The following is a 27,990-nucleotide window of genomic DNA, read 5'->3' as shown; positions in this document are numbered from 1 at the left end:
ATACATGTTTTAAAAACTGTACACCAGAAAACGGAACTTAATCTGAAATGTAGCATGTTGCAGTCGGGACGTGTCACGGCTGCACTATTTATCTTCCGCTTCATGTGGAAGCTAGCTAGCTAGATAACTAGCAGGTTTATGACCAATATGTACTCTCACGGTTCCGAAAGCTTAATTAAACAAGCAAGGTGAGTCACTGTAACAGCTATTCACGCACACGTTCTATTCATATAGTTTCAATAGTTTTTCGTGAATGTTATTTTGTCACTGTTTAGGTTATAGAGAAGTAGCATTCACCTTTCTTCTGATTTGCAACATAAAATGTCACTAAATATATGATGAGGGTTTCAACTTTCCAGGGAGATCCAGAAGTCTGAGCTGCAGAAGTTTTACATTAGATTAATCAAGTTGCTCCAGGGGAAAGAACATGGTCACGAGACTATTGATTCCTTGGAAAGACTGCGCCTCATCCTCTCTGCCACCAAGTACACCAGATCGTAAGTGTTACTATCCCTAACTCCATGTCTTTAAAACACTCATCCGAGTCACTCTCTCATTTTTCAACAATAGTGAGAATTAAGTACAGTGGGTATGATTTTTCTGGTAACTGTAGTACTTGAGTAGGAGAGCGGGGCAATTTGTTCCTAGGGGCAAGTAGTTCCACCCGTTATTTAGAAAACAATAGAAGAAGTTGGTCATCTGACCACATATTTTTGAAGAGACATCCATTTTGCTCATCCAGTAAAAAAAAAAAAAAAGAGGGAGAAACGGCTTGAGTGGTAAGCACATATAATCATCACATCATGACAATTTTGAGTTAAACAATGGCTTTTAGTTTAACGATTACTCAATTATTAAAATTGTTGAATAATTTGATAAATGATTAACTCTGACACCTGGAGTCTTTATTAGGTGACATAAATAGGGACATAAGTGACATAAACAAGCAATCAGCGATAACGACAGATTCAAGGAAGTAATATATTTCCCATCTGTGGCCTTATTTACAAGAATTGTTTGTTGTTGGCCGGAAGAAAGATCCATGGTGAAGGTATTGTGTCTCGTGGCAGCCTAAAAACCCTAAAAATCTCAACCAGGACAAACCTCAAAGTGCAAGAAATATCCTTAAACGCCTCATCACAACCAGCAGCAGCTTTGAGAGGCTATTCTGATATCCTGGAAATAAATGCAAGCGGAAACTCACAAGTTCAATGGATGCAAAACTCGCAAAACTAGCGCAGGAGTTGCTTACACCATTATGTGTACTTTAACTAACATTTCCACCTTTGTTTCCGAATGCACATTGTCCTCTAATTTCCCAAAATAGCCCTTGCCTATGCACGTGTCTAATGAAGCCTCTGTTTTCTACACCAAAGGTTGCCCCCTGAGCTTCATAAGAGGCTTCTATTGCTCCTCTCTTCCCCTGCGGAGCAGCTTCAAGTGCTGAGCTTGGCTGTGCTCAGAGAGACACTCCCCCTCGCTGGTCAGGCAGAGAACTACGGCCAGGACGGCAACAGTCCACTCAACAGTCACACAGCTGCCCTGCTGCTCCTGCAGGTAGGTGTGCTGATGTCTTATTTTGCTGCATCTGTCACTGTATTTTTGAAACCTATACTAATGTTTACCTTGACAAATATCCTCTACTTTGCTCATTCTTAGGCAGGCAACAAATGACTCCTCTGGTATCATTCATTCACTCCTTGTAAAAATAAATAAAACTTTAGTCTCGCAATGTTATAACTTCAATTTTGAAAAAGTACATCTTTTTTTTCTCAAATAATTCCATGTCTAATCTTAACAAGAAATATTTATATATCATGAAACTGTAGGACTTTATTTTCTTTAAAATATCAAATTTACTCATGTAAATGCTGACATTATTCTCGAAAATATACAACTTTACTCTTGTAAGAACACTTGAAAATATACACCTTTATTTACGTAATATTATGACTTTAATCTGCAAAAGGTAAAACTTTTTTTAATCCTAGAAATACATGGATTATTCATCCCCCCATTTTCTTAACCGCTTGTCCTCACAAGGGTCGCGGGGGACGCTGGAGTCTATCCCAGCTGGCTTCGGGCAGTAGGCGGGGTACACCCTGAATTGGTTGCCAGCCAATCGCAGGGCACACAGAGACGAACATAGACGAACAACCATCCACACTCACAATCACACCTATGGACAATTTGGAGTGTTCAATTAACCTGCCATGCATGTCTTTGGAATGTGGGAGGAAACCGGAGTACCTGGAGAAAACCCACGCAAGCACGGGGAGAACATAGAAACTCCACCCAGGAAGGCCGAAGCCCGGACTCGATCTCACGTCCTCTGCACTGGGAGGCGGACGTGCTAACCAGTCATTCACCGTGATATATATTTATGTATTTATAAAATTACATCTTTAATTGAAAAAAAAAATGTCCAAAAGGTTTTTCTTGTCAGACAACTTTAATAAAAAAAATTAAAAAAAGACTTCATCTACAAAATATACATCTTTTTCTTGGACATAAAAAGTTATTTTGGAAAATATGCTACTTTATTCCTGTAAGATTATGATTATAATATAAAAATATTAGACCTGTCAAACGATTAAATTTTGTAATCAGATTAATCACATCTTTGAATTTTGATTAATCACGATTAATCGCTTATAAAAAAGGCTTTTTTATCAAAAAAATGTTCACGCCAAATTTGAAGAGCACCACTTATGTGTTAATTCTTTTGACATTTAATCTTATGAGGACGTCTTTAACATTGTTTTATCCACTGCACACGCTCATTCCCCTCTTTTTGCTAATCAATGAATTACTTGCATAATTTAAAATGGGTGGGAGAATGACCCCAATATTTTGACATGAACAAATATTTTAAATGTGATACGCAAACGTTTATTAAATGCTTTACTTTAATGCATGTAATTATGTTTATTGCTCAAACAACCTGTGCTACTTTAAACGTAGCCATCCGCTATCACGCTAAAGGATAATCTATGGTCTAAATTAATAGTGCGATTAATCTGCGTTAATTCATGATTGAGATATTTTTTGTGAATAATTAATCAGTTAATGCTTTAACTTTGACAGCACTAAAAATATGCAACTTTTACATTTTTTTTCTGAAATATGCAACCATATTCTTGTAAAGTTGAGATTTAAATCTGGAAAACAACTGACTTCTTATTTAGAAAATATACAACTTTTCGTCGTAAAATTACAATTTTAAACTCTCGAAAATATACCTTTTCATTTTCCCTCTAATATGCACATTTTAATTCAAATGTATAATTTTAATCTTACAGTGTAATTTTATTATATTAATTCATGCTACTGGCAGATGTTCTTCAAAGACGTGTTTTTTTTGACATTCCATTGAGACATTACCGCTGTATGTAGACACAACACGTGTTTTCAGATTTACTTAGTTACCAGTAACCTTTGCCCATATTCTGCTCCCAACAGGCCCAATCCCAAGATGATCTGTCAGCTCTCTGCACTCAGCTCCTCCGCAGCCTGGAGAACCGACCCTCAGAAGGGCCGACTGACTTGCTCGCGCTCACCCTGCCCATTGTCAACACCATCCTCACACACAGCCCTGAGAGCCTCACCGAAGGTAACAGTCACAACCGTATTATTTTTTTTTGCTTCAGATTTGTAATTGCACACCTAAATTTATTTGGTCAAGTTGTGTGAGTGAATCATGTTTTCCTTCAGATAACATGACCCTCCTTAGTAAGAAGCTCGTCGATTGGCTGCGCTATGCGAGCACCACACAAGGGGGCGGTGCTTCCTCAGGAGGATTCTTCACGGGGTCCAGGTCACGTCAGGTATGCACTTAGCTGATATCAATAACGTAAATCTTTCGTACTTTGTCAAATGTCTTTTGTTTTCCTGTGTTCCGTTAGCCGCTGCCTATTGCAGAGCTGGATGGGACGGTGTCAGGAGATTTCTTTACAGTGCTGTGTGTCGGACAAGGATTCACTGAAGACCAGTGGATGAACGTTTACTCCTTTTCCATGCTACGACATTGGCTCCTCACATTCCACTCTGTGCCCGTTGGCACAATAGCAGACGCTGGTATGAAGTCAACATTCATTCAAAGCAGTTCACTTGAAGTCAGGTGTGTCCAAACTATGGCTTGTGTCGTTTGTCTGTATTACTTAATTTGTACACTGGGTGTCAAGGCTATAGGACATAGACTACAATCTAAAAAAATAACCTCTGGTTCACCAAAATCTATTTATCAGGGGTTTAGTCTTTAATTAGCCAATTCAGTCCATTTTTCTTCCTCAGTTCCCACTCAAACTATCAATTGTTATAATTTGAGGAATTAAAGCCTCAAATCATTTCACCTTGCCCATTTCATATGACCTACTCTGTGTTTTTATCATCTTCAGCAAACAGGTTACAGCTAAGTCTCTCCCTCTCTCACTCTTTTTCTAATGGTAAGAAGTGACTTTGACCACCACCAACCCTCCTCCGCATGTGCATCTAAGAAGCCAAAATCAGTTATATTCTTACAAGCTATTGCGCTTTTGGCTCCTTCTCTGATAATACACTTGATCTTAAGCATGAGCTCACCAGAAACACTCCCACGTAACTTCAGATTCCCGCTGTCTCAGGTTTGCTTTTGATGCAATATCGACATTCATGAAAGTCCCTTCACTAATCGAATTCATATTCCGTATTCTTTTCATTTCTATCTACTTAAGCCCCATTAAAAAAAATCATAATTGTATATTGTACAATTCCACACATCTGTATTGATGTGCATTATGTATAATAATATCTGTCAACAAGCTTACTGTTGTTGTTGCAGCATGTGCAGAACTTGCTTCTTTGACCTTTCAGTACGTCACACAGGACCTTCGACTAAACAAACTAAAATAAAGAGTTCAATTCAAAAAGTGACATTCATGATACAGGTTCATTAAATGAATGGAAAGATACAAGTCAGAAGTGAAATGACTACCTCGTGTTTTTATTAAAATCATTTTGTTGCTTATTTTATATTCTACTTTCTTGTGACGACGTCTTTTGAGTTTTTGTTGACTGCTAGCTATAATCTATCTAAAAAGGCAAATTCATGAATTCACTCCATCTAGTTGTGAAAATCCCTTTTTGAACTGAACTATTGAATTAAGTGAAGTTTTCCCACGAAATTCAAATGTATTCTCTTTCACATTGCTTTCTTAACAACTTAACATAACTCAATCATTTGAAACTCCAATAAATACTTAAATTGAATCTAATTGCAAAATCCTCTCCTGATTGCACTTTCTAATTCCAACGAACTTGTTAACATGGCAGCACTGCTGTGTGGACATTTGTAATCACCTCGAGTTCTGATCTCTGACCTGCTTTGTTGGTTACAGATGATAGGTCGGAGATCGACGGCTCTGTGGTTTCCATGGTTTCCGTCACATCCTCCTCCAGCCGCCTGCTCCCTCCGAAGGAGCGCCTAAGAGAGAAGGCCTTCCAGTACTGCCAGCGCCTGATTGAACAGAGTGATCGCAGTATGTGTGTGCCACTGTCGGTGTTGGTCATTTTAGAATGTAAATTGCCTGTTGTGTAGAGTGATCACAGATTTTTTGGGGGGGTGGGATTTGTCTACTTTTCTGTAAATTCACGCTATGTCATGGAAAGTGTTGGTGTTACTATATGCTTGGACGACTGCAATGTATCAATTTCAATCTGTGTTTCAGAGGCCCAGAAGAGGACAGATACAGATCTGCAGAAAGCTGTGAGCGTTATTCCTTTTTCACTCACACTTTTGTTTGTGATGCTCAAGAAACTTCTATGGCACCAATTTGTTCTTCAGAGCATCAATAAACAGAGAATATGTTAATATTAGCTTCTAAAAGAGTTGGCCACTACAAATATAACTGCAGAATAGTATCTGCTATGTTGTAAAACTCATTTCATAAGTGTATTGTATTTGTTTCCTCCCTTAGTGTCTGGTGGAAGCCGTGTGTATCCTGGACTGCGTGTGCATGGAGGATGCGTCCTTTGTCTACCGGGTGTTCCCGTGCATCAAGGCGCTTTTTGGTCGTCTCAGCTCAGACTTGTCATTCGCCAGAGTCCTGCTGCCCGTGGCGCAGTTCTATCTCAACCATGGCACGTATAAACAACATTATGGTCACATGGGCACATACTTCAAGTACAGTAATTTATTGACTACAAGCCGGTACTTTTTTTTACTTGCATTCGACCCTTGCGGCTAATACAAAGGTGCGGCTTATTCATCAAATCACAAGGGGGCGCACTATAAAGGAAGCGCAAGAGCGTCAGGCAGAGAGAGCGAGACAGTTTGCACCCTCATTATAGAAAAGAAAGTAGTGAGAACCTAGTGCGGTAACATTAAAACACATGCGGCTTATAGTCGGGTGCGGCTTATATGTGTATCAAACTCGAGTATTCCCCAAATTTAGCTAGCGCGGCTTATAGTCCAGAAATTACTGTGGCCCACAATAGCACACCCTACAGTTTCCTTTTTCAGATGTATTCTTAGCTGATAGTTTAGCTGATATGTTCAGTTCCTTTTGGTATTGTATATTTATATATGTAAAAAAAAAAAAAAAAGTATCACCAAAATAACTTATCTGTTGAAACAATTCTTGGCCCTGTTTTGTCACGATGTCTGCAGTGTGTGGATTAGCTGATAGTCTTCCATGCAACAACAAAAATGGAATGTGGCTTGTCGTAAAGGAAGTGTGCAGTCACATGGCAAGAAGAAAGAACACAAAAATCCTGGGATATTGTTTTTCTTTGTATACTTTTCATACTTTTTCGTCAAATTAACTGGTTGTTTACACTGTCATGCTGCCGCCCCATGGTAGAAACACAAGAATTTTCTTTCTTTATTTATTTATTTCATAAATTTGATTTAATTTCTTTTTTATATAATTTATTCATAGTTATTTCATAATTTTTAAATAATTTGTCGTTGCTTTTCTCTAACAAGGAGCTGAATGGAAAAATCAGTCCATGATTGGACCAATACATTTCTTGGTACAATTAGAACTGTTATTATCATAATATCATTCACATTTTGACATCCTGAGACCAAGTCGACATCTAACAATTGGAATAGAGGTGGATTTCCTTGTAAATGTTTTGGTTCAATCAAGGATCAAACACATGTTGTGCATTTGGACATGTGTTCAAAAGTTTAAAGGTCATGGTGGCGTTTAGGTTCATCATAAAATGTCTCCCTTCTCTGGGCTGGCATTGCTCACTCGTGGTAGAGTGGCCCTCTCCCAATATCTTCAATCCCTTGTTTTGACAATGTTGAAGTGTCCTTGAGCAAGATACTGAACCCCCATTTGCTCCCCGGTTTGTAAAATGAGGAGACTGGCTTTTTGTACCTAAGGTAGAAAAGTGCTACGTAAGTGAATGCCCATTAACCACTCCCAAAAGCTCAATTTCCACAACTTTTTGTGAGTACTGTATGCGTACCAAAACGCAAACATGAATAAAAGTATTTTATTGTTCTATTCAGGCGAATTGGCTGCTGTAGACAGCGACTGCGTATGGAACTTAGTCTTTGGTCGGTTTCCTGCCGAGCTCTTTAACGACCCATTCCTGGCATTTGAGCTTCTGCGCTTCCTACGACTAAATCTCGAGACCGTGCCACTCCGAGTTCCCCAGTACACATGCTACTTCCCAAACCTCCTCAAGGTAAACAACATTTTTTGGGGGGAAATGGCTGCTGCACCAACTTGTAGATACAAACTTGATTGTCAGCATTTTCTCTCATGTTACTGCAGTTCCTAGCTTGGGACAGCCCTGCAGTGATTGATGACTTTATTGATCTGCTACCCTCTATGGTGACATCGGGTACTGCACTGGAGCTGCTGCATACTTTGTTGGACCTCCCCTGTATTTCTGCTACTCTACTTTTGCAACTCAGGTGCACCTTTGACAGATGAACATTTGCCAAATTTGGGTAAAAAATGTACTTCGGGTCGTGTCATGGCAAGCCTGTTTTTTCCAACTTTGTGTGTGTATGTTGCAGGTCAATGTGTCTGCCCATTTCTGATTCGGGAGGGCGCAGCCTCGCGTTAATGGATGCATTCCGAAATCCATCTTTCCGAGGGTTGTTCCTCTTCCTACTTCGAGGTGAAGCAGGCACAGGTGATGTCACAATGATTTTACCCCAAATATTATGTATAGGGTTGAGTGTTGACTACACAATTGAGGCTACGGCCGACAGTCCATTTGCTAACACAACCGCTTTGGTGTTGTATTCCACAGGCGACACAATTGACCGACTGAGCACGCTCCTTGAGCTGTTATCTGAGGCTGCCGATTGGCCAAGAGTCGTTCAGTGCGCCCAGACTGTCCCGATTTTGCTGCACATTTTCTTCAACACAGTCATCACAGTGAGAAATATAAATATTGTAGAGCGGTGTTTTCCTTTTATTGAGCGAAGGCATATTTCATATTGCAAAAATATATACTGAAATAATGATCTTGCCTCACTTTACTCACACATTTACAACGTGAAATCTGAAGATGATAAACTTACAGAAATGGGGGAAAAAAACACTGAGATTTTCAACAGATGACTTGCTCTGTTTTTGTTTTTGTTTTTTAGGGCAGCCACGCTAAAAATTGTGTATTTTGCACATTCCACCACCTAGTGGAAGAGCATGTAATTAGTATATTAATTGTAACCATAGGAATAGAACATTTGCAGACCAATTAAATGAAATTGGACACTTTCCTGTGGCACAGTGGTTTGGAATCACTTTCCTAGGCTCTATAACTTTCTTAATTTTTAGGGAATAGTAACATTAGTTTTCTCTTTTCTCGGTTCTATCTCCCTAATGTTATGTCAGGTTACTTGACCAGGTAAAAGGTATGTGTTCACGAATGTGTCTTTTTTTCTTTTTTTTTCTAGATGGCCGACAGAACACTTTTAGGCCAAGTACTTTTGGTGCTACTGGAGAGAAGCAGCCTCCTCCTCAACATTCCTAAATACATCACAGAGATACACAGGTACACCTCAACATGCAAACAAAAGTGCTCATCCAGTGTTTGTCATGGAGATTTGTATGTTTCACCGTGCACACATTCTCTCTGCAGAGTGTTCAGCTGTCAGCTTCTAAAAATGTGCAAACTCCACCCCTCTTTGGTCATTGACCAGTGCCACGAGCTGCTGGAGTTCGCTGGAGCAACGTCCAATGTTTACAGCAAACAAGAAATCTACACACATGTGGTAAGAAGAATGAAATGAATCACAATAGTTTCATACAGATACTGCAGCTTCAAGTTCACTACATGGAGTTTAATGTTGAGGTATTAATTGTCCGGGGTTTCAGACAGACCACTTAAATCTTGATTTATCATCTTAACATGACATTTTGGACCATTTTATAGTCCCGACTTCATGGGAACTGTTTGGAGATGTTTGTTGGTTTTTTTTGTGCCATGAAATTATATTGATTCATTCCCAATTTGCTTGTGGATATTGAATTTTTCATTTTTGGCCAGATTTCAGCCTCTTTGTGTTGCCATGTTAATCTAATCTGCCCAGGAAGTTTAGAGTCAGTAGTGCTGGCTGCAGGTACCAAATGCACCGCCAACCACTGCAATGCATAAATCAAGGTCCATAAAGTCATGTTTGAAATAGTTTTGTGTGGAACAACTTAAGAGCCCTGACCTCAACCCTATCAAACATCGTTGGGAAGAACCAGATAGGGTTGACATTTTAACATTTCGTAGAAAGTCTTCACAGAAGAGTGGAAGAAATTTTAGCTGCAAAGGAGCACCAACTGCGATATTTTTTCTGTTCACTTTCAGCTAGTTGTCCCAATACTTTTGCCAATGGAAAGCATTTTAGTTTCAATACAAAATAAAAATCTTGCATGATCTGTCTTCAGGTTTTCTTGCTGGGGGAGTACCTTTCTGTGTCATACGACTCTCGCTGCTCCGTGAGGCTCATCACTTCCTGTTTTGAAACTTTGGAGGCAGTGCTGTTTGAAATCACATCATCAGCCCCGCCCCCTGGAGCTGGCTGCCCCGCCCCTCGCGTCATCACCACTCTAATGAGCGCCCTCGCTAAGCTGGCGTCACGATCACATGACCTGATACCCAGGTGTCGTCGAGGAATGCTAAACATTTTGAATCCGTTGTAATCTACACGTCAACATATAATGTTTGTTGTGTCCGTCGTAGGGTGTCGCTGTTCCTCTCCAAGCTGAGGAACGTATCCAGAGGAGGGTCCGTTTCCTGGTGCGATGACGAAGAGGACCTCGTTTCCATAGTAACTCTGGGGCAGGAGTTGTGCGCCCTTTTGAAGACGCCTGGTGTGGCTCAGAGTGTCCTGAACCCACCAGCGCACGTCACCACACCCCAGTGGCACCAAGACACCAACGTGGCCATGCCACTCCAACTGCGAGCGCTCACCAGACTCACGCAGGCGCACACGTCACATGCTCAACACACACCTACTTCACCGGCACCCTACACAAGCACATAAACAATCAGCCAGTTTGTGGAGCCTGTCCCAAGTGACTTTGGGTGAGAGGTCGCAGGGCACATACATTCACATACATTCACACCACTGGACAATTTAAAGTGTTTAATCAACGTAACATGGATATTTTGGAATGTGGGAGTAAAGGCATGAAAGTATGATCAGAACAAGCAAACGCCACATAGAAAGTACCCAACAAAGATTCAAACCCAGGATCTTTGTCTGTTGTGCTAAACAAATGCTCTAATCTTCCGCCGCAGGATACAAACTGAATTTATGCCAAAATTGTTGATTTTTGCACTTTTTGTAAATACACCATTTAATTTGTGGAGAGCTGTGATGACAAACCAATCACGAATGACAATCAGTGTAATATATTATCTCTTCTTTATTGTGACATATCAGAAATGAACATTCACAAAATAGATCATCTGATTCGTATTTAAAACGCAAAACATTTCCTAAGTCTCTAAGCCTGTTGACCTGTTAGAAAATCAATGAAATGTTTGTATAACAACGTTTTGAGCAGTATTGAAAATACAGACATTGACTAGTAGAAAGTGCTTACAGCTTTGACAAAAATATAGTAAATTATATCGAGAACAACAGCTTAGTCTTCATCTCAATATCATCAATATTTTATGACTCGTGAATATTTTTTAGACTCACTACTTCAAATGAACATTATGCTTATTTAGAAATTTGAACTGAAATGAGCGACTGAAAACTTAGCGCAAAGTGTGCAGCTTGTGGGCTTGACTTGCCATCCAATTTATGGCAATTGATGATATTCAGCTATTCAAGATGAACAAAAGTGAAATAGTTGAATTTTGGCACATAGTTAGTAGAAAGGATACCACAGTGCAAGAGAAGGAAATCATTTTGCAGTGTTTTTCTGCCTTAAAACTACATGGATGTGAGCAGTATACATATATTAAAAACAGATGTTCTACACATTTGGACTTAGTGCAGGTGAATCAAGATCAAACTCAGGATAATGTATTCTAGTGTCCTTATTTGACCAAATATTGGCCATCTGAACATCTCTGCAAATGGATGCTGTACCTACAGTATGAGGTAATGAAGCAAAATGACTTATTAGTATTTGTCCTTCCAAAAATGATTATAGAAACAGAAATAGTAATTCATGTTAAATCCACTGTGCTTTATCATCTTTGAGAGCAGTCAGGTTGATCATCTCTGACCTATCAAATAGCTTACAAGCTATTTATTTAAGACCACTTTATTTTCACCACTCAGCTGGTGATTTCTCAGACAGTAACTCCCGTCACCTGGACGTTTCCAGCAGGGGCCGAGGCAAGTAGAGGTGCCTCCAGATGGCGTAGTAGTGAATGCCTGCTCCGGCTGCCACAAAAAGATGCCAAATGGCGTGAGCGAACGGGACAAAGCCGTCGCTCTTGAAGAAGACCACGCCCACTACGTAGAAGAACCCTCCCATGGCAAGTTCACACACACCTGCATGGTCCACCTGATGATTCATTAGTGACAGAATATGATAATAAATGTTGAATTAATTTCTCTTATGCAGCTATTTTTGATTCAGCTATCTTATTGGGTCATCTTGTGTATAATAATTCAAAGACATTTGCGGACTAATAGGAAAGAAATGTTCTATTTAGTGTCATTCTGTAAGATTTTATTGGATCTCATCGGATTGTGCACCAACCCTTTGGGAATCACTGATAGACTGTAAATCATAATACATAACGGGTGAACCATCACAATAGACACTGTCAGAAAGCTATTTACAATATATTAGTATTATGATGTAATTTGCTGATTCATATTAAGAGCATCATTCTAATGTTTTGGTTACATAACACAAAATATTACAAACAGTTGGCATTATGTATCTTCCTGAAACTATTGCTAAACGACAGTGTAAATTACCTGGATCCTAAAAAAATATTTTATTTTATTTTAAAACAGTCCCATCACCAATCCTATTTTTTTTTTTTTTTAAAGAAATGGTGCAGACGTGTGCTGAACATACAAACATACATGGGTTCACACTCATAGATATTGAACAATGAGGTAATGGGAGAGCGTGATCATGGGCGATAAAATAAAAACAATGTTGTCTCAGTGGTCTGAAAAAGTCCGCCACTGTCCTCTCCTGCTAAAATGACTAAGGCTACGTTCACACTGCAGGGCGTGATGCCCCAATTCAGATTGTTTGTTTGTTTAATTTAATCACACTTAAAACACGAAGCATGACATTGACATGTGTGGCGATAGTAGAAATTCAGCCCTGCAGACGGTTCATCACTAAGGCGATGACGCAACGTCATCTTCGGTAGACACTCAATGAAATCAGGAGGTCGAGGAGTGTCCCCTCATTTCCCCCACTCATTTCACCTATTTCAACCTCGCTACTCTGGCGGCATGAGATGAAAAAATAAGTCCGATTTCTGTTGCTGTTTGTAAACAGCATATTCAAAACTGACGCACAAGGAAGCCGAGGATAGCAGCCAACCAGCAGCGAGCGTGAAAACAGTCCACCAACCAGGAGCGGGGGCGTTCGCACAGCTGAATTTGCATAATGTATGGCATACATTGTATGCAGACAAGACACTTGAATCGAAATCCTAACACGTCCGCGAAACGCCAGTCCACCAATCTGTAGGGTGCGTTGGCAAAGCTAAATTGCATATGACACTGATAAAAGTCGCTTGCCTCAGTGGCTTGGCTGGCGGTAAAACATTGCGAGTGGGGACAATATTTACTTCCGTTGTACACCGCAACATGACGTCGTTGTTTTGGGTGTACGTCACTCGACGTGTGCTTTTTGCGCATGCGAGTCGCATCACGGGCGTGTTGCGTTCACATTAGATGTCGCATTTGTTTTTGTAATGTGAACGGTACATGAAAAAGATCGGATTCAACAAAAAATCCGAATTGGGCATCACGCCCTGCAGTGTGAACGTAGCCTTAGATTGAAACATTGAAGTTGCATGGTGCTTGTTACGAAACGAAACCAGAATCGGCAAGTCAGACTTTTTAAAGATCAGGGATTGGTGATCAGCCAGAAAATTGTGATCGGTGCACCCCTACTTTTGTCATATCTGCAGAATGCCAGACCATACACTCATCAAAACAACCGTCTGACATAATTGAAGGTGCAAACAAACAGGAAGACCCAAGAGAGAATGGCTAGATGACATCAATGAATGCTGCAATGTTGTTGGTCAGTGTATATTATTTAAGTATTTATTAATGTTATTGGTATTTATTTAAGTATCATTATGGCTGTGATACTGCTCCAACATGGTTTACGACATCCATGGCAAGTTTCTTGAAACAGGATCTGTTCATGACAAAATTCCTATTGCTGCTGCTTAAATGCACCATTTTCACACCGAACTATTTGTCAGGCTAAAACGAGCAATACAGACTGTTCAGTTGCGGAAATACTGACAGTGTGTGATATGGTGTACAATAGAAGATGCCTTTTTTTTATATATCTTTTTTTTTTAACTCATTCACTGCCATTGACGGCTATAGACGTCCAAAATTCATTTGAACTATTTCTATTAGTGTAAAAAAAAAAATCCACTTTAACAAGAGTATGAAAACCTAGAATTGTTTTATTGTATATTTAGAACATCATGCAACAAATTGAAATCGCCTGACGCCCCTCATTTTTAATAATATTTTCTTTTTTAAATCTTAAAAAAAAAGAAGAGAAGATTATCAAAAAATAAGGTCGTCAGGTGATTGAATTTTTCAATTGTAATTAATCGCATGAGTTTACTAATTAACTCACGATTTAAAAAAAGTTTCTTAAAAATTAGGGCCGTCAGGTGATTAATTTTTTTTAATTGTAATTAATCGCATGACTTCAATAGTTAACTCACAATTAATCACAAATGTTATATCTGTTCTAAATGTGCAATAAAAATATTCTAGGTTTTCATACTCTTGTTAACAAAAGTGGAAAAAAATGGTAAACTAATAGAAATAATTCAAATTAATTTTTGACGTCTATAGGCGTCAATGGCACTGAATGAGTTAAAGACAAACGTCCAATACTAACCATAGACAGAATGACCAAAGCAGGAACAGCTCCCATGGCCACATATCCCAGCAATTCCACCAGCTTGTACCTGCCAGTAGAAACCGCCAAAGGACAAGTCGTCTGTTATTGAGCACCTTTGATTCCGTTTTGCTTCCAGCCACACGGCAGATTCTCAAAGTGTGATCGTGTTACCTCTCGTGGAAGAAGAAGACATAAATGGACCCGAAACAAGCCATGACCCAGATCAGCCAGCGCATATGACACGCCCACGGGCCCAGCTCCCTTAGCATCAACCTGTCGGCACACGTCACGCAAACGTCACAGCGCATCATGGTGTTATTTGTCTCATCAACGGACCTACCAGGGAGAGTAGGAGGCCGCTATGAAGAAGTAGATGGCCATTCGGTCACACATGTGGAAAAGTTGCTCTACTTTCCTGCAACAGGATAAGAAAGGGGGGGGGGGGGAATCTAATTATGGAGGACCAAAAATGCCTAAATAAAAAAAATTAAGTCATAAATAAATAAATAAATAAAGTACAAATCAAAACAGATAAAAAAATATAATTCAAATAGTAAATGTAAAATAAAAATGAGACCCCAAAAATACAAATAAATATAAAAACAAATGTGGAAATAAATACAAAAATAAAAAATCCTCATCCACATCATCTAATAATGTCACATGAATGCTGAGAGATGCTGACACCTTGCAGTCATCCTTCACGCAGCACGGGTGTGACATCTGAGCATTAATTGCACACTAATTGTCAAGTCAAAGTCATGTAACGGATCAAGTCCAATAATAAAAAAAAAATCTACACACACCAATAATGAGCTGCACATTTTGCTCTTTGTCTGACTGTAAATCCCTTGAGAAGCGTTGATGCTGTTACGTAAGATTAAAGCAAGCGGAAAAGTAAGAACAGTAAATACGTTTGACGCCAATAGCACTGAGATGACTCCTTGTCTCAGCATTCTCGCCAATAATCCACTTAATCCTTTGTAATCTCTGAAAGAAAAGAATTGCTTTAACAAATTCTATCAAACGCTAGATTAAAGCACGGTCAAGTCTCCCCTATTGAGTAATTTCATCCTTTTAATGTTCAGTGGAAATGTTCCAGAATATAGTAGAACCTTAGAAGTGAGATGCAATTCATTACACTTCCAAGTTGTTTTTATTCAACATACATTTTTCCTCTATTAATGTCACGTGATGGAATTTGTATTTTTGAGCAGTTGACTGTTACAGAGTAAAAACTAATCTTAAGTAAAGTAATACTACTCAACATTTGATGGTCTCGTAACACAAAATAACTTTGGCGGAAGTTACAGTAAAGTCCCCTTGTGGCATATTGGGGAAAAGTATCTGACGTTTGCTGTACCTTCTATTAAGTCTACTGAAGTATTAGAAGTCACAGTAAACCCAAAGAGAGAGTTATGAGTGTGTTTTTATTGGTGTGGTTTTCAAGAAAATATTTTTTATTAAGAACAATTTTGATTTAAAATGATTTTTGCTTCCATTTATAGATGTTCAAGGATCTACTCTAGTCTGACTCGCTAATGCTAATTAGCGCGCTACTCGCGGCACTTTTATCACTCAAAAGAACGGCTCCACCCTGCAAAAAAACAACTTTTATTGAAATAACTTGATCGTGACTTTTTCCTTCTACTCTCTAATGTTGCTACAACTTAACAGTGTATTAGACTGCGTGGAACCACACTGCCCCTAAGTGGCCAAATTGGGTACAACATGAACAGCGCTCCCAATAAAGGCACACACAAACAAAGGGAAGACAGTATAAAATAATTTAAATAAAATCGATTTTGGGACATTTAGAATCGATTCTGAATCGCACTAAATGAGAATCGCGATTCTTATGAGAATCGTGATTCTTATGAGAATCGATTTTTTGGGTTCACCCCTTCTGTTCATATAATTCTCCTAGGCAGACATATTATTTCTTATGCCACTCTTTCTAGTATGATGTATTTTGTGAATGTGATCTGCAATAACTTCATAACCAGGTCACATCTGTTGTTTATCTTAACCCCTCCGGCTTTGTTATAATTAACAATATAATGAACAAACTGTGTGTGGCTGCAAGCACAAACATTCACATCTGGCATATGATGCCACATACACACACACCTGAGGTGGCTGATTTTCCAGGCAGCAGTGTGGAAAAGCGTTGAGGTGACAAAGAGGCCAGTGAGTCCGCTGCCGTAAAGCCAGGCAGCAACACGATGCGTTTGGTCCCCTGACAGGAAGTACAGCACGGAACCACCCAGCAGGCTTGGTAAGATCCAGAACTGGAAAGACACCGGTGCTGTTTTTATAAGAAAGGGAGCACTAGTAGATCGGACTGAATTATTTTCATATATATATATTCAATAATCAAAATAATTCAGATTTTTTTCCCCCTCAAAGTTGTGATTGTGATTTAACATACACATTTTTTTTCAAGGTCCTTTTCCAATGGTTGTCCGGCAAAATTAACTCATTCACTGCCATTGACGGCTATAAACGTCAAAAATTAATTAGAACTATTTCTATTAGTTTAAAATTTTTTCCACTTTTGTTAACAAGAGTATGAAATCCTAGAATTTTTTTATTGTACATTTAGAACACATGAAATTTGTGATTAATCGTGAGTTAACTAGTGAAGTCATGTGATTAATTACGTTTGAAAACTTTAATCAACTGACGCCCCCAATTTAAAAAAAAAATGTTTTTATTCATTCACTGCCATTGACGTCAAAAATTTATTTGAACTATTTCTATTAGTTTAACATTTTTCCCACTTTTGTTAACAAGAGTATGAAAACCTAGAATTTTTTTTCATTGTACATTTAGAATCGATGTAAAATTTGTGATTAATTGTGTGTGAGTTAACTAGTGAAGTCATGCGATTAATTTAAATTTTAAAAAATTAATCGCCTCTTGCCCAAAATTTTTAATAATCTTTTTTTTAAATGAATTTATGGCAGTGAATGAGTTAACAAGGCTTAAATGTAAAGGGGAAGTAACCCCCCCCCCCCCATAAATATTGACAAAATTATGATATATGTGACCTCACTAGTAACATGATTAATATTACATTTGTGCAATATGAGTTAAGCAGCAAAATCCAGCCATTTTTATCCATCTCTGGGGGCGGCCATTTTGCCACTGAAGATGACATCACTGTTGCTCAGGTCTCAGGTAACAACCAATAACACAGCTCAGCTTCAGAAAACAGGTGAGCTGTGATTGGTCATTGCCTGAGCAACTGTGATGTCATCTTCAGTTGTAGCAACATGGCCGCCCCCTGAGATGGATAAAAAAGGCTGGATTTTGCTTCATAGCTCATATTACACAAATGTAATATTAACTCATTCACTGCTATTGACGTCAAAATGTCATTTGAACTATTTCTATTAGTTTAAATTTTTTTCCACTTTTGTTAACAAGAGTATGAAATCCTAGAATTTTTTTATTGTACATTTAGAACACATGAAATTTGTGATTAATCGCGAGTTAACTAGTGAAGTCATGTGATTAATTACGTTTGAAAACTTTAATCAACTGACGCCCCCAATTTAAAAAAAAAATGTTTTTATTCATTCACTGCCATTGACGTCAAAAATTAATTTGAACTATTTCTATTAGTTTAACATTTTTCCCACTTTTGTTAACAAGAGTATGAAAACCTAGAATTTTTTTTCATTGTACATTTAGAATCGATGTAAAATTTGTGATTAATTGTGTGTGAGTTAACTAGTGAAGTCATGCGATTAATTTAAATTTTAAAAAATTAATCGCCTCTTGCCCAAAATTTTTAATAATCTTTTTTTTTAATGAATTTATGGCAGTGAATGAGTTAACAAGGCTTAAATGTAAAGGGGAAGTAACCCCCCCCCCCCCCCCATAAATATTGACAAAATTATGATATATGTGACCTCACTAGTAACATGATTAATATTACATTTGTGCAATATGAGTTAAGCAGCAAAATCCAGCCATTTTTATCCATCTCTGGGGGCGGCCATTTTGCCACTGAAGATGACATCACTGTTGCTCAGGTCTCAGGTAACAACCAATAACACAGCTCAGCTTCAGAAAACAGGTGAGCTGTGATTGGTCATTGCCTGAGCAACTGTGATGTCATCTTCAGTTGTAGCAACATGGCCGCCCCCTGAGATGGATAAAAAAGGCTGGATTTTGCTTCATAGCTCATATTACACAAATGTAATATTAACTCATTCACTGCTATTGACGTCAAAATGTCATTTGAACTATTTCTATTAGTTTCACATTTTTTCCACTTTTGTTAACAAGAGTATGAAAACCTAGAATTTGGTATTGTACATTTAGAACAGATATCAAATGTGTGATTAATAGGGAGTTAACTATTGAAGTCATGCGATTAATTACAATAAAAAATGTAATCGCCTGATGCGATTAAAAAAAGAAAGAAAATATTTAAAAAATTAGGGGCATCAGGCGATTACATTTTCTTCACGAGTTAACTAACGGTTAATCACAAATTGTATATCTGTTCTAAAAGTACAATTGTAGGTTTTCATACTTTTGTTAACAAAAGGGCAAAATAAATGTTAAACTAATAGAAATAGTTCAAATGAATATTTGACGTCTATAACCGTCAATGGCAGCGAATGAGTTCATCAGAATGCCATGTTATTGTAAAGAAATGTTTAAGGTTGACTTCCAATTGAACTGCCCCATAGGCCCAAGAAAGAAAAAAAAACACATCCCAGCCTCCCCCACTAGGCTGTTTTTCTGGCAAACTATGACCTGATGGCACCGCGCCATCGACAGAATGCTGGCAGAAATACAAAGCTCCAAATTCCAAAAATAGCATTATAAATATTACCGGGGGACCACACGAAGCATTTCAAACTGTCTTTAACTTGAGTGATGACCTAAGCGATTTTGTTTTAATGCTACATGACATAATCCCGCTCATAAAAAAAATACCACGTGGGTAACTAAACAGCCGTAGAAAAACCTTGAAAATGTTAATTTTGTTCTTGTTGTCGTTGGCTCCGTTTTTCTTTTCACTGCGCATGAGAACGTTTGTGTGTGTGTGTGTGTGTGCGCGCCTCTCGGCCTTCTTGAAACGCTTTCCTGACTCTGTTAGCATTCCTGCCCCGCTCCTTGCGCAGCTGCCGCCTCCGCCGCGCTTTACGCATGTCGTTGCTCGTGGCTTTTCACTCGTCGTGTCGGGCTTAAGCATCAGTGCGAGTGCACTTTCTCTCCTCCATCTTCCATTCACTCGTTCGCCCCCCGAGGCCGAAAGCGTTCGGGGATTACAGCAGATTAGGGAACGCTACAGGCTGAATCGCGGATTACAGCCCACTGTCCCGAGCAGAGAGCCCCAAATCCTGACTGTTCCGCCTCAATCCTCTGCATCTTTTTCATGGCTTTCACTCAACTCACATCACTCAGCGCAAATATTGTTGTCTTGCACGTAGAGGGATAAAAAATAAATGAAAAAAACACTTCTTTTTTTTTGCATGACTCACCCCGTGTGTGGCACAGTTAGCAGCATGTTCATAATCAGTCGGCTGGTATCGCTTATTGGCCGGCGCCCTGCAATTCATGAACCTGCCAACAGAAAGGGAAGGCGTTTGTTCCTTGAGGATGACATCGTCATCAATCGGCTTCTTACGGAGTTATTTTATAACCTGTACGTGCGTGTGCCCATGTGTGAGTGTTGAGCTCATTCTTGCAGGATTTAAATGCTGCTAATCCACATCACGTTGCCGGAATTTTAACGCGCCCCATCGTTACTTGGGAGACTGTGTTGCCATGGTCACCAGTGATGTCACTCTCTTTCATACACAAACGGGACTCGGCTAACTCCTGACATGATGCAAATAGCAAAATGTAAAAAAAAATATTTTACATTGTATGATCTTTTTTTCTTTTTTCTTTTTTACTTTTTATGCCAATCATTCAGTAAAAACATAATTACACACACATTGAAATATTTAAAAAATATTCACAATAATTTCCTAGGTTTAACAGTTTTCATTTTAACTCATTCACTGCCATTGACGGCTATAGACGTCAAAAATTCGTCAAAAACTATGTTTTTCCTCTTTTGATAACACGAGTATGAAAACCTAGAATTTTTTTGATTGTACATTTAGAACAGATATCAAATTTGCAATTAATCGTGAGTTAACTAGTGAAGTCATGCGATTAATTACGATTTAAATTTGAACCACCTGACGCCCCAAAATTGTAATAATCTTTTCTTTCTTTTTTTCATTCATTCAATGCCATTGATGGCTATAAACGTCCAAAAATTCATTTTAACTATTTTGATTAGTTTTTTTCCACTTTTGTTAACAATAGTATGTATATCAAATTTGCGATTAATCGTGAGTTAACTAGTGAAGTCATACGATTAATTACAATAAAAAAAATGATTGCCTGTCGCCTCTCATTTTTAACTCATTCACTGCCATTGACAGCTATAGACGTCAAAAATTAATTTGAACTATTTTTATTACTAAAACATTTTCCCCACTTTTGTTAACAAGAGTATGAAAACCTAGAATTTTTTTATTGTATTAGTAGAGATATAAAAATTGGGATTAATCATGAGTTAACTAGTGAAGTCATGCGATTAATTACGATTTACCATTTTAAAAAAATAAATATTTTCTTTAAAAAAAAAGATTGTTATTTTTTCCCCGTAAATGAGGGGCATCAGGCGATTAAAATTTGTAATCGTGATTAATCGCATGACTTCACTAGTTAACTCACGATTAATCACAAATTTTACATCTGTTCTAAATGTACAAAAAAAATCTAGATTTTCATACTCTTACTAACAAAAATGGAAAAAAATGTTAAATAGAATAGTCTATAGCCCTTCAATGGCAGCGTATGAGTTAATAATCATTTTTTTTTATGAATTTATGGCAGTGAATGAGTTAACATGTCAGTGAGTGCCTTGAAAATTGTGCAAAATTACAAAGGTAACCACACTACAAAGAACAGCTACAAGTTTTAAATCAATATTATTAAATAGATCTCCTGATCATTTGTGATGTCATAAACAGAGATGGGAAAAGTACAAACTTTCTCTACTTGAGTAAAAGTACAATTATTTGTGTAAAAAAAAAAAAAACTTTAGCAAAAGTAAAAGTACTCACTCAAATAATTACTCAAGTAAAAGTAAAAAAGTACAGGCTCAAATATTTACTTGACGAGTAAAAGTAAAAAGTATTTTACCGGATGTTTCCTCCTACATAGCGTGTTGTAGAGCCAATCACAAGCCGGGATGTAGGGGACCGTGAGTAACGCTTCATATGATTGGTGGAGCCAGGAGACAGACGGCAGTTTTTCTTCTGGGTCAAGTATTTGAAGTGTTTTCACGCATTTCAAAACAAAAGTAACAACCTTGTTTTGAAAGTGTATCAAGTAAAAAGTACATATTGCCATGTTAAAATGTAACGGATAAAAGTACAAAGTAGTCTAGAAAATAAATACTCAAGAAAGTACAAAGTACTGGGAAAAAAGTAAAGTAGCAAAATATTTGTACTTCATTACTTGCCATCTCAGGTCATTAATGCTATCTACACAAAATCTCATCAAGATCTTCATATTGAAGATACAGTACCTCACAAAAGTGAGTACAATACACCCCAAACATTTCTGCAGATATTTAATTACAGTGGTTCGTTGCGGTTCACTTATGGACTATATGCCACGGAGGAGGCGGGACTTCCGACTTCCGGGTTTCACCCATCAACTTTGTTTGCGTTTCCGTTTATGACTTAATTGGCCGCGTTCCAATACTCGCACGAATAGTTTTATGTAGCCTTCTATTTTCGATAGTGAGTACACCATTAAATTCTTTATTTATGGTACTATTTTTGTCCTTTTTTCGTAATATTTGCATCAATAAAAATAGCTCTTTCTATCATTCAACACATTCTATTACATTTCTAAACAAAATATTGAATAATTGGGAAATAAAGAAATGTGTACTATGATGAATTTAAAACAATGTTGACATTCTTGTTCTTTTTTTCTTCTTCGCAAGTCAGTGTCCCGTCACTGGTGAGCTATTTTTAGAACATACCCCAGTGGCTCATCCCCCCCAGCCCCGCCCCCACCTGCACTGCACTCCCAGGAGTAGAAGGAAAAAAAAGGTAATTGAAGGCAATTAACTTCAAAGAGGTCACTCCTTTCCACAACTCAGGTGACAGACCGTATTAGAGGTTATTGATTTTTATTTTATTTTTTTAACGACCTTTACTTTGCGGGAATTTACCTATCGCAGGCACCCGTGGAAAGTGAGGGAACACTATATATCTTTTCATGGGACAACACCGAATGACACGTTGACACCATGTACAGTTCATATAACAGTGTACAATTATTATTCCTTCAAAATAGAGGTGCCAATAGCTAAACCCCTGGCAACAAAAGTGAGTACACCCCTAAGTGAAAGTGTCCTAATTGAGTAATTTTCCCTCCCCAGTGTCAAGTGACTCATTAAAGTTGGAAGGTCTCAGGTGTGAATAGGGAGCAGGTGTGTTAACTTGGATATTACAGAACTCACACTCTCTCATATTAGTCACTGAATGTTCAACATGGCACCTCATGGCAAATAATTCTCTGACGATCTGGATCTGATACTGACACTTAGGGGTGTAGGCCTTGCTTACAGGGGTTTAGCTATTAATGTCTCTATTTTAAGTAATTTTGAGGAAACAATAGATTTACAGTTATAAAGCTGTAGTGATGTCACTATCTAATCTTTTTAGAATTGATTAATCTATCGATTATTCAATCGATTAATCGACTAATCTGATTCATTTTAATTTTGCATTAAGGTGTATTACAAAAGCATTTTTTTCCAGTGGTTGGTGTTTATTTTGTACTTCGTATTCATATAGTGATTAAAAAGGAGGGTTGATGTTGTGCTATGTTACCGGTTCGGTCGTTGTTTTCCAAAGTCAAAACAGATGTTTGCAAATGTCTTATAGATAATCAGTCTTCTTTCATGAAGGACTACAGAAATCAGTCAACAATTACTGTTGATATGCAGAAATCAGAGACCATTTTAAATGACAGAATGGCTCTGTGATGTATGCAAATTACGATTGTGTGTGCCTGTTGGGTTGATGAAACAGTGTGTTCTTGAGAACCAAAGATTTCACTTCATTTGATGTCTATAAACATCACAGGCTCCTTACGACTACTCGATTATTATAATGGTTGCCGATTAATTTGATAATCGATTACTTGTCAATTAATCGATTAATTTTGACAGTTTTAAAAAACCCGCACACTGACTACTTTTCACTGTGTCAAAGTGTCATTTCTTCAGTGTTGTGCCAGAAAAAGATATAATTAAATATTTGCATACATTTTGCATACATTTTTTTATTGCCAAAAACATCATTGTTTAGCACTGCTCAAGTCTTGCCTTGCAAAATTTAATCCGATATATAAATCACAGGAAGAAGAAACACATCTGGAGATGTTACAAAACCACGGTAAAATGAACACACACACACTCGCGTACACACAGCAAGCTTTACCCAAGGCCACAGGTGCGTCTGTGTGGGTCAGCTGTGTTATTTAATTACACACTGAGAGCACTTCCATGCGCACAAGCATGCGTCTTGCCCCCAGCGCACCTACAGTACATCTGTTTGTTGTGATGTTTTATTCGACAGAATGTGGAGGCTGCTCACTTCTAGTATGAAACACAAAACCCCTCTTATGTAATGCACAGGGTGGACAAAACTTGAAAAGAAATGTATAAAGGAGAAAGAAAGAAAGTTTGGGATGTTTTCCTGAGACCTTCCCGCGCTCCCCGTCAATTTGCCATCGCAACACAAACTCTCTGGCACCTTTATTGAAAGGAGGGTCACACATGAGTGTGTATGACTTTCTTGAAAGCAAATATTAACCTTTGAACCGCCTATTTAAAGAAAACTGATGCACGGTCTTTTCATTTCCCAGGGAGCTCGGTAAGCTTCGCTCAGCCGTGTTTTTGTGGACGCCGTTGTGAAGCTATCAATGGACCGGAGTGTCCTCTAATTGCTTCTGACGGAATTGTGCGTGTGAGTGTGTTTGTGTACTTGGACTGAAGGGAGGGGAAGACTGATCAGAGGAGACATTGTTGTCATCATCAGCGCAACTATTCTCTTCTCTGGCTTGGGCGCACACTATCCCTTCCCTTGTGTACACACACACACACACAAACACACGTACTGTACATGCCTAAAGGTGTGTGTTTGTGTGATTATGTTCATGTATGGTACGTGCGTGTGCGTACTTCTCATAAACAGAGGTGGCAAATCCAGGTCCAGAAAGTATAAACCCTGCCACAGTTTGGATTTAGCCGCAGGTGCTAGCTAGCTAGCTCCCTAGCAGGTAGACGAAACCCATGAGAGCTAGCTAGCTAGCACCTGCGGCTAAAGCCAAACTGTGGCAGGGTTTTTTCTTTCTGGACTTAGATTTGCCACTTCTGCTCATAAAAAGTACGTTTAGCTTTAATAGCTCATTTCGGCACATTCCATACTTTAATAGGATCGGTTATGTTTAAGCTGTGTGTGTTTGTGTGATTATGTTCATTTATGGTATGTGCGTGTGCGTACTTCTCATAAACAGAGGTGGCAAATCCAGGTCCAGAAAGTATAAAGCCTGCCACAGTTTGGCTTTAGCCCCTTGTGCTAGCTAGCTAGCTCCCTAGCAAGTAAATGCGCACACGGGGAGCTAGCTAGGGAGCTCGGTAGCTAGCACAGGGGGCTAAAGCCAAACTGTAGCAGGGTTTTTTCTTTCTGGACTTGGATTTGCCACTTCTGCTCATAAAAAGTACGTGTTTAGCTATAATAGCTCATTTCGGCACATTCCATACATTAATAGGATTGGTTATGTTTAAGCTGTGTGTGTTTGTGCATGTGTGTGTGTTTCTTTTTCCAGTAATGCTCAAGTTCATTTCCACTGAGACTCAAACTCAGATTCTCACGATAACAGTCTCACCATTTCCCATGCACGCGGCCACAAGATTGTGCATGTGCCTGGATTATGTTGTTATGATTATCTTTTTGGAATTATGGGTAAAAAGTTCAGCCTGATATGTAATAACTCATTGTCCCATGGGCTTTTGGGAGATGTTCAGATGTCAGGCTCGGATATCTCTTTGTAAGCTAAGACTTCGGTCTTGCCGGTTTCTCCCATCGACAAGACATAAAGAAGATGGGAGATTGTTTTCACATATACTAAACCGCCAGAACTTGCCATAAAGTACCTGTGGCTCCTTTAATGTTGCCATCGACCTCTTAGCAGCCATCCTGACAATTTATTTCCCCCATCTTTGCATTAACTTTGAAGGGACGTCTAGTTCTTGTGATATCACTATTTTTGCCATATTTTCTCCACTTCATGAAACCTGTCTTCAATACGTTCCAAGGTGAATGTAAAGCCTTAAAATGTATTCTGTAGGCTTCTCCTGATACTGTAGAAGCTCTTTGTGAACCATCGTGCGGTAGAGTGGGACTAGAAAAATGTCAGGAAAAGCAAACTAGGACATCAAAACTTAATTTGGGTTTAATTAGAAACACTTTAAATGGTGGCAGGTGTAGGCTGACTCCCATTTAACCCGAGTTCAAATGTGATTGGTTCATTCTGAACACAACACCATCTGCAATTTAACAGTAAGAAGAGAGTGTGCAAACTTGTGCTAATACATGATCGCGTGTGTATTTTTCCTCCCCACAATTGTATTTAAGGTCACATTAATGGTGGAAAATGGTTTAAAATTATTTCTTGATCTCATTTTTTTAACCTGACATTTGAACAGGGGCGTGTATACTTTTTGCATGCACCAAATATGATGTTATTGTTGTTATAACTATGCAGCTGAACAGCAGTGATGGGAAGTAACAAAAGTACATTTCTGAAGTAGATTTCTGATACTTCCGTATATAAATGCTTCCTTTCCACTGTAAAAAACAAACAAAACAACAACAACAATTTAAATGGTGTATTGTATTGCCTTTGACTGTGGCTAGCAAACAAACCAGCAAAACAACATTTCAAAAATAATCCTCACAAATCAAAAGATAGCAATCCAATGTGCAATGTTTTTCAATGGACAAAGAGGGTTATTTTGACTTGTGAAGTAAGCTTGAAATTGCCTATTACCAATTTTACGAGAATTGTTTAGTGTCTGCTCTAAGAATGATTCATGGTGGATCTAAAAAAAAAAAAAAGATGATGATTTATGGTGGATATGCTGTGTCTTGTAGCCTAAAAACCAAGCACTTCACTTCTAGTGATCAAAAATTCTCTGTCTAATCTGAAAAAAATGCATACATGGTGTATTTTTCCATTAATTCTTCATTAGCTAATTTTGCCTTTTTTGTTTGTTTGTTTGTTAGTCAGTTCACATTAGGAAAGCTACCAGAACAAGTTTTGAAAGAAGGCCAAAGCAGCTCTTAAACAACAGCGCGACCCAAATCCAAATGAAAGGGAAACTTCTTTTTTATTTTGTTTGAAGTTTTTTTTTTTGTAGTTGTTGGGGTTAGGTTATAGTTAATTAGCAAAACAGGTAGCCTACGGTAATTGTCAGAAAGATTCAAATTTTATTTTCAGTACGCTGCTTCTTTATTTATTTATTTATTTATTTAAACACAAAAGTAACTGAATTTCTCCTCCAGTACAGGAAGTACTTTCGCCATCTCTGCCCAACAGGCAGGTTAAAAAAAGAAGAAGAAGAAAGAAAAGTAATGCCGTGTATTCAACTACAGTACAGTGGAACGGCACAAATTTTGAACCGCAACTTAAGAGTAGGTCGCACTACAAACAAACAAAAAAGTTAGATAAATCTGAATGGGATGTCACGCACACTCGCGAAAGCACAATGAATCCATATAGCAATACTCGGACCATGCGCGTCAGTGCGATTAGGTGCACTGCAATTGTTCCGTTCCAATTATTAAAAAATAAATACAAAATAATAATAATAATAATAAAAGCCTAATTCCCTCATACCTTCCAAATGTCGTCCCCTTCAGGTCCATCTTGTGCGCGCGTGCGAGTCTCCGTCTACGGATTCCCCATTCCGGATGTCCCACCGCCGTGCACTCAAACATAAATACATAAGTCCAGCCAGCCCAACACAACAACCTGTAGGTTCGGTCCTGCCAGTCCCACCACGGCTGTAGACAAGAACGGCAGAGGCGGCGGCTAAAGCACTTCAACGCAACTTTTCACCAGCGCTAGAATAAACACGGGTTGCATTCCTTTGAGCAAGCTTGGGTGGTGGTCTTGTGGGTCTGCGCAGAGTTCTGCGTAGAGTCTCGGATGTGTTCTTGCAGGATGTTCCGCTGGACTGGGCATGTAATCCCTCCTCCCCTCTCCTCCCTTCTCCTGGCCGATGATAACACAACAGCCAACCACCACTTCACTCCTCCCCATGCACACA

At 38.6% G+C, this 27,990-nt stretch overlaps 2 protein-coding genes across 4 annotated transcripts; one reads left to right on the top strand and one right to left on the bottom strand.

Annotated features, from left to right (window-relative positions):
• Positions 1–70: 70 nt before the first annotated feature.
• Positions 71–11,437, top strand: ap5z1 (adaptor related protein complex 5 subunit zeta 1). 2 transcript variants are annotated; one of them, XM_086094338.1, is made up of 18 exons: positions 71–188; positions 360–497; positions 1,377–1,557; positions 3,463–3,613; positions 3,715–3,827; positions 3,906–4,077; positions 4,398–4,445; positions 5,376–5,516; positions 5,706–5,743; positions 5,955–6,117; positions 7,502–7,680; positions 7,770–7,912; positions 8,018–8,136; positions 8,257–8,384; positions 8,906–9,003; positions 9,091–9,223; positions 9,888–10,102; positions 10,183–11,437. In XM_086094338.1, exons 1-18 carry the CDS (start codon positions 139–141, stop codon positions 10,484–10,486), a joined length of 2,514 nt encoding a protein of 837 aa, XP_085950464.1. In that variant the 5' UTR covers positions 71–138; the 3' UTR covers positions 10,487–11,437. The 2 variants fall into 2 exon arrangements, with proteins under 2 accessions (XP_085950464.1, XP_085950547.1); XM_086094421.1 differs by lacking the exon at positions 4,398–4,445.
• Positions 10,852–27,925, bottom strand: mmd2a (monocyte to macrophage differentiation-associated 2a). Of its 2 annotated transcripts, none has more exons than XM_086094545.1 (7): positions 27,558–27,925; positions 20,051–20,132; positions 16,674–16,834; positions 14,884–14,958; positions 14,715–14,816; positions 14,541–14,610; positions 10,852–11,972 (listed from the first exon to the last, which is right to left on the bottom strand). In XM_086094545.1, exons 1-7 carry the CDS (start codon positions 27,656–27,658, stop codon positions 11,772–11,774), a joined length of 792 nt encoding a protein of 263 aa, XP_085950671.1. In that variant the 5' UTR covers positions 27,659–27,925; the 3' UTR covers positions 10,852–11,771. The 2 variants fall into 2 exon arrangements, with proteins under 2 accessions (XP_085950671.1, XP_085950760.1); XM_086094634.1 differs by lacking the exon at positions 27,558–27,925 and adding an exon at positions 20,213–20,377.
• Between the last annotated feature and the right edge of the window lie 65 nt (positions 27,926–27,990).

This window comes from Leptonotus elevatus, chromosome 1 (genome assembly GCF_054856555.1).
Source record: "Leptonotus elevatus isolate MCC_2025b chromosome 1, RoL_Lele_1.0, whole genome shotgun sequence".
Classification (NCBI taxonomy): domain Eukaryota; kingdom Metazoa; phylum Chordata; class Actinopteri; order Syngnathiformes; family Syngnathidae; genus Leptonotus; species Leptonotus elevatus.
Note: the sequence above shows the minus strand (reverse complement) of the source record. Positions and strands in the feature narration are given on the sequence as shown.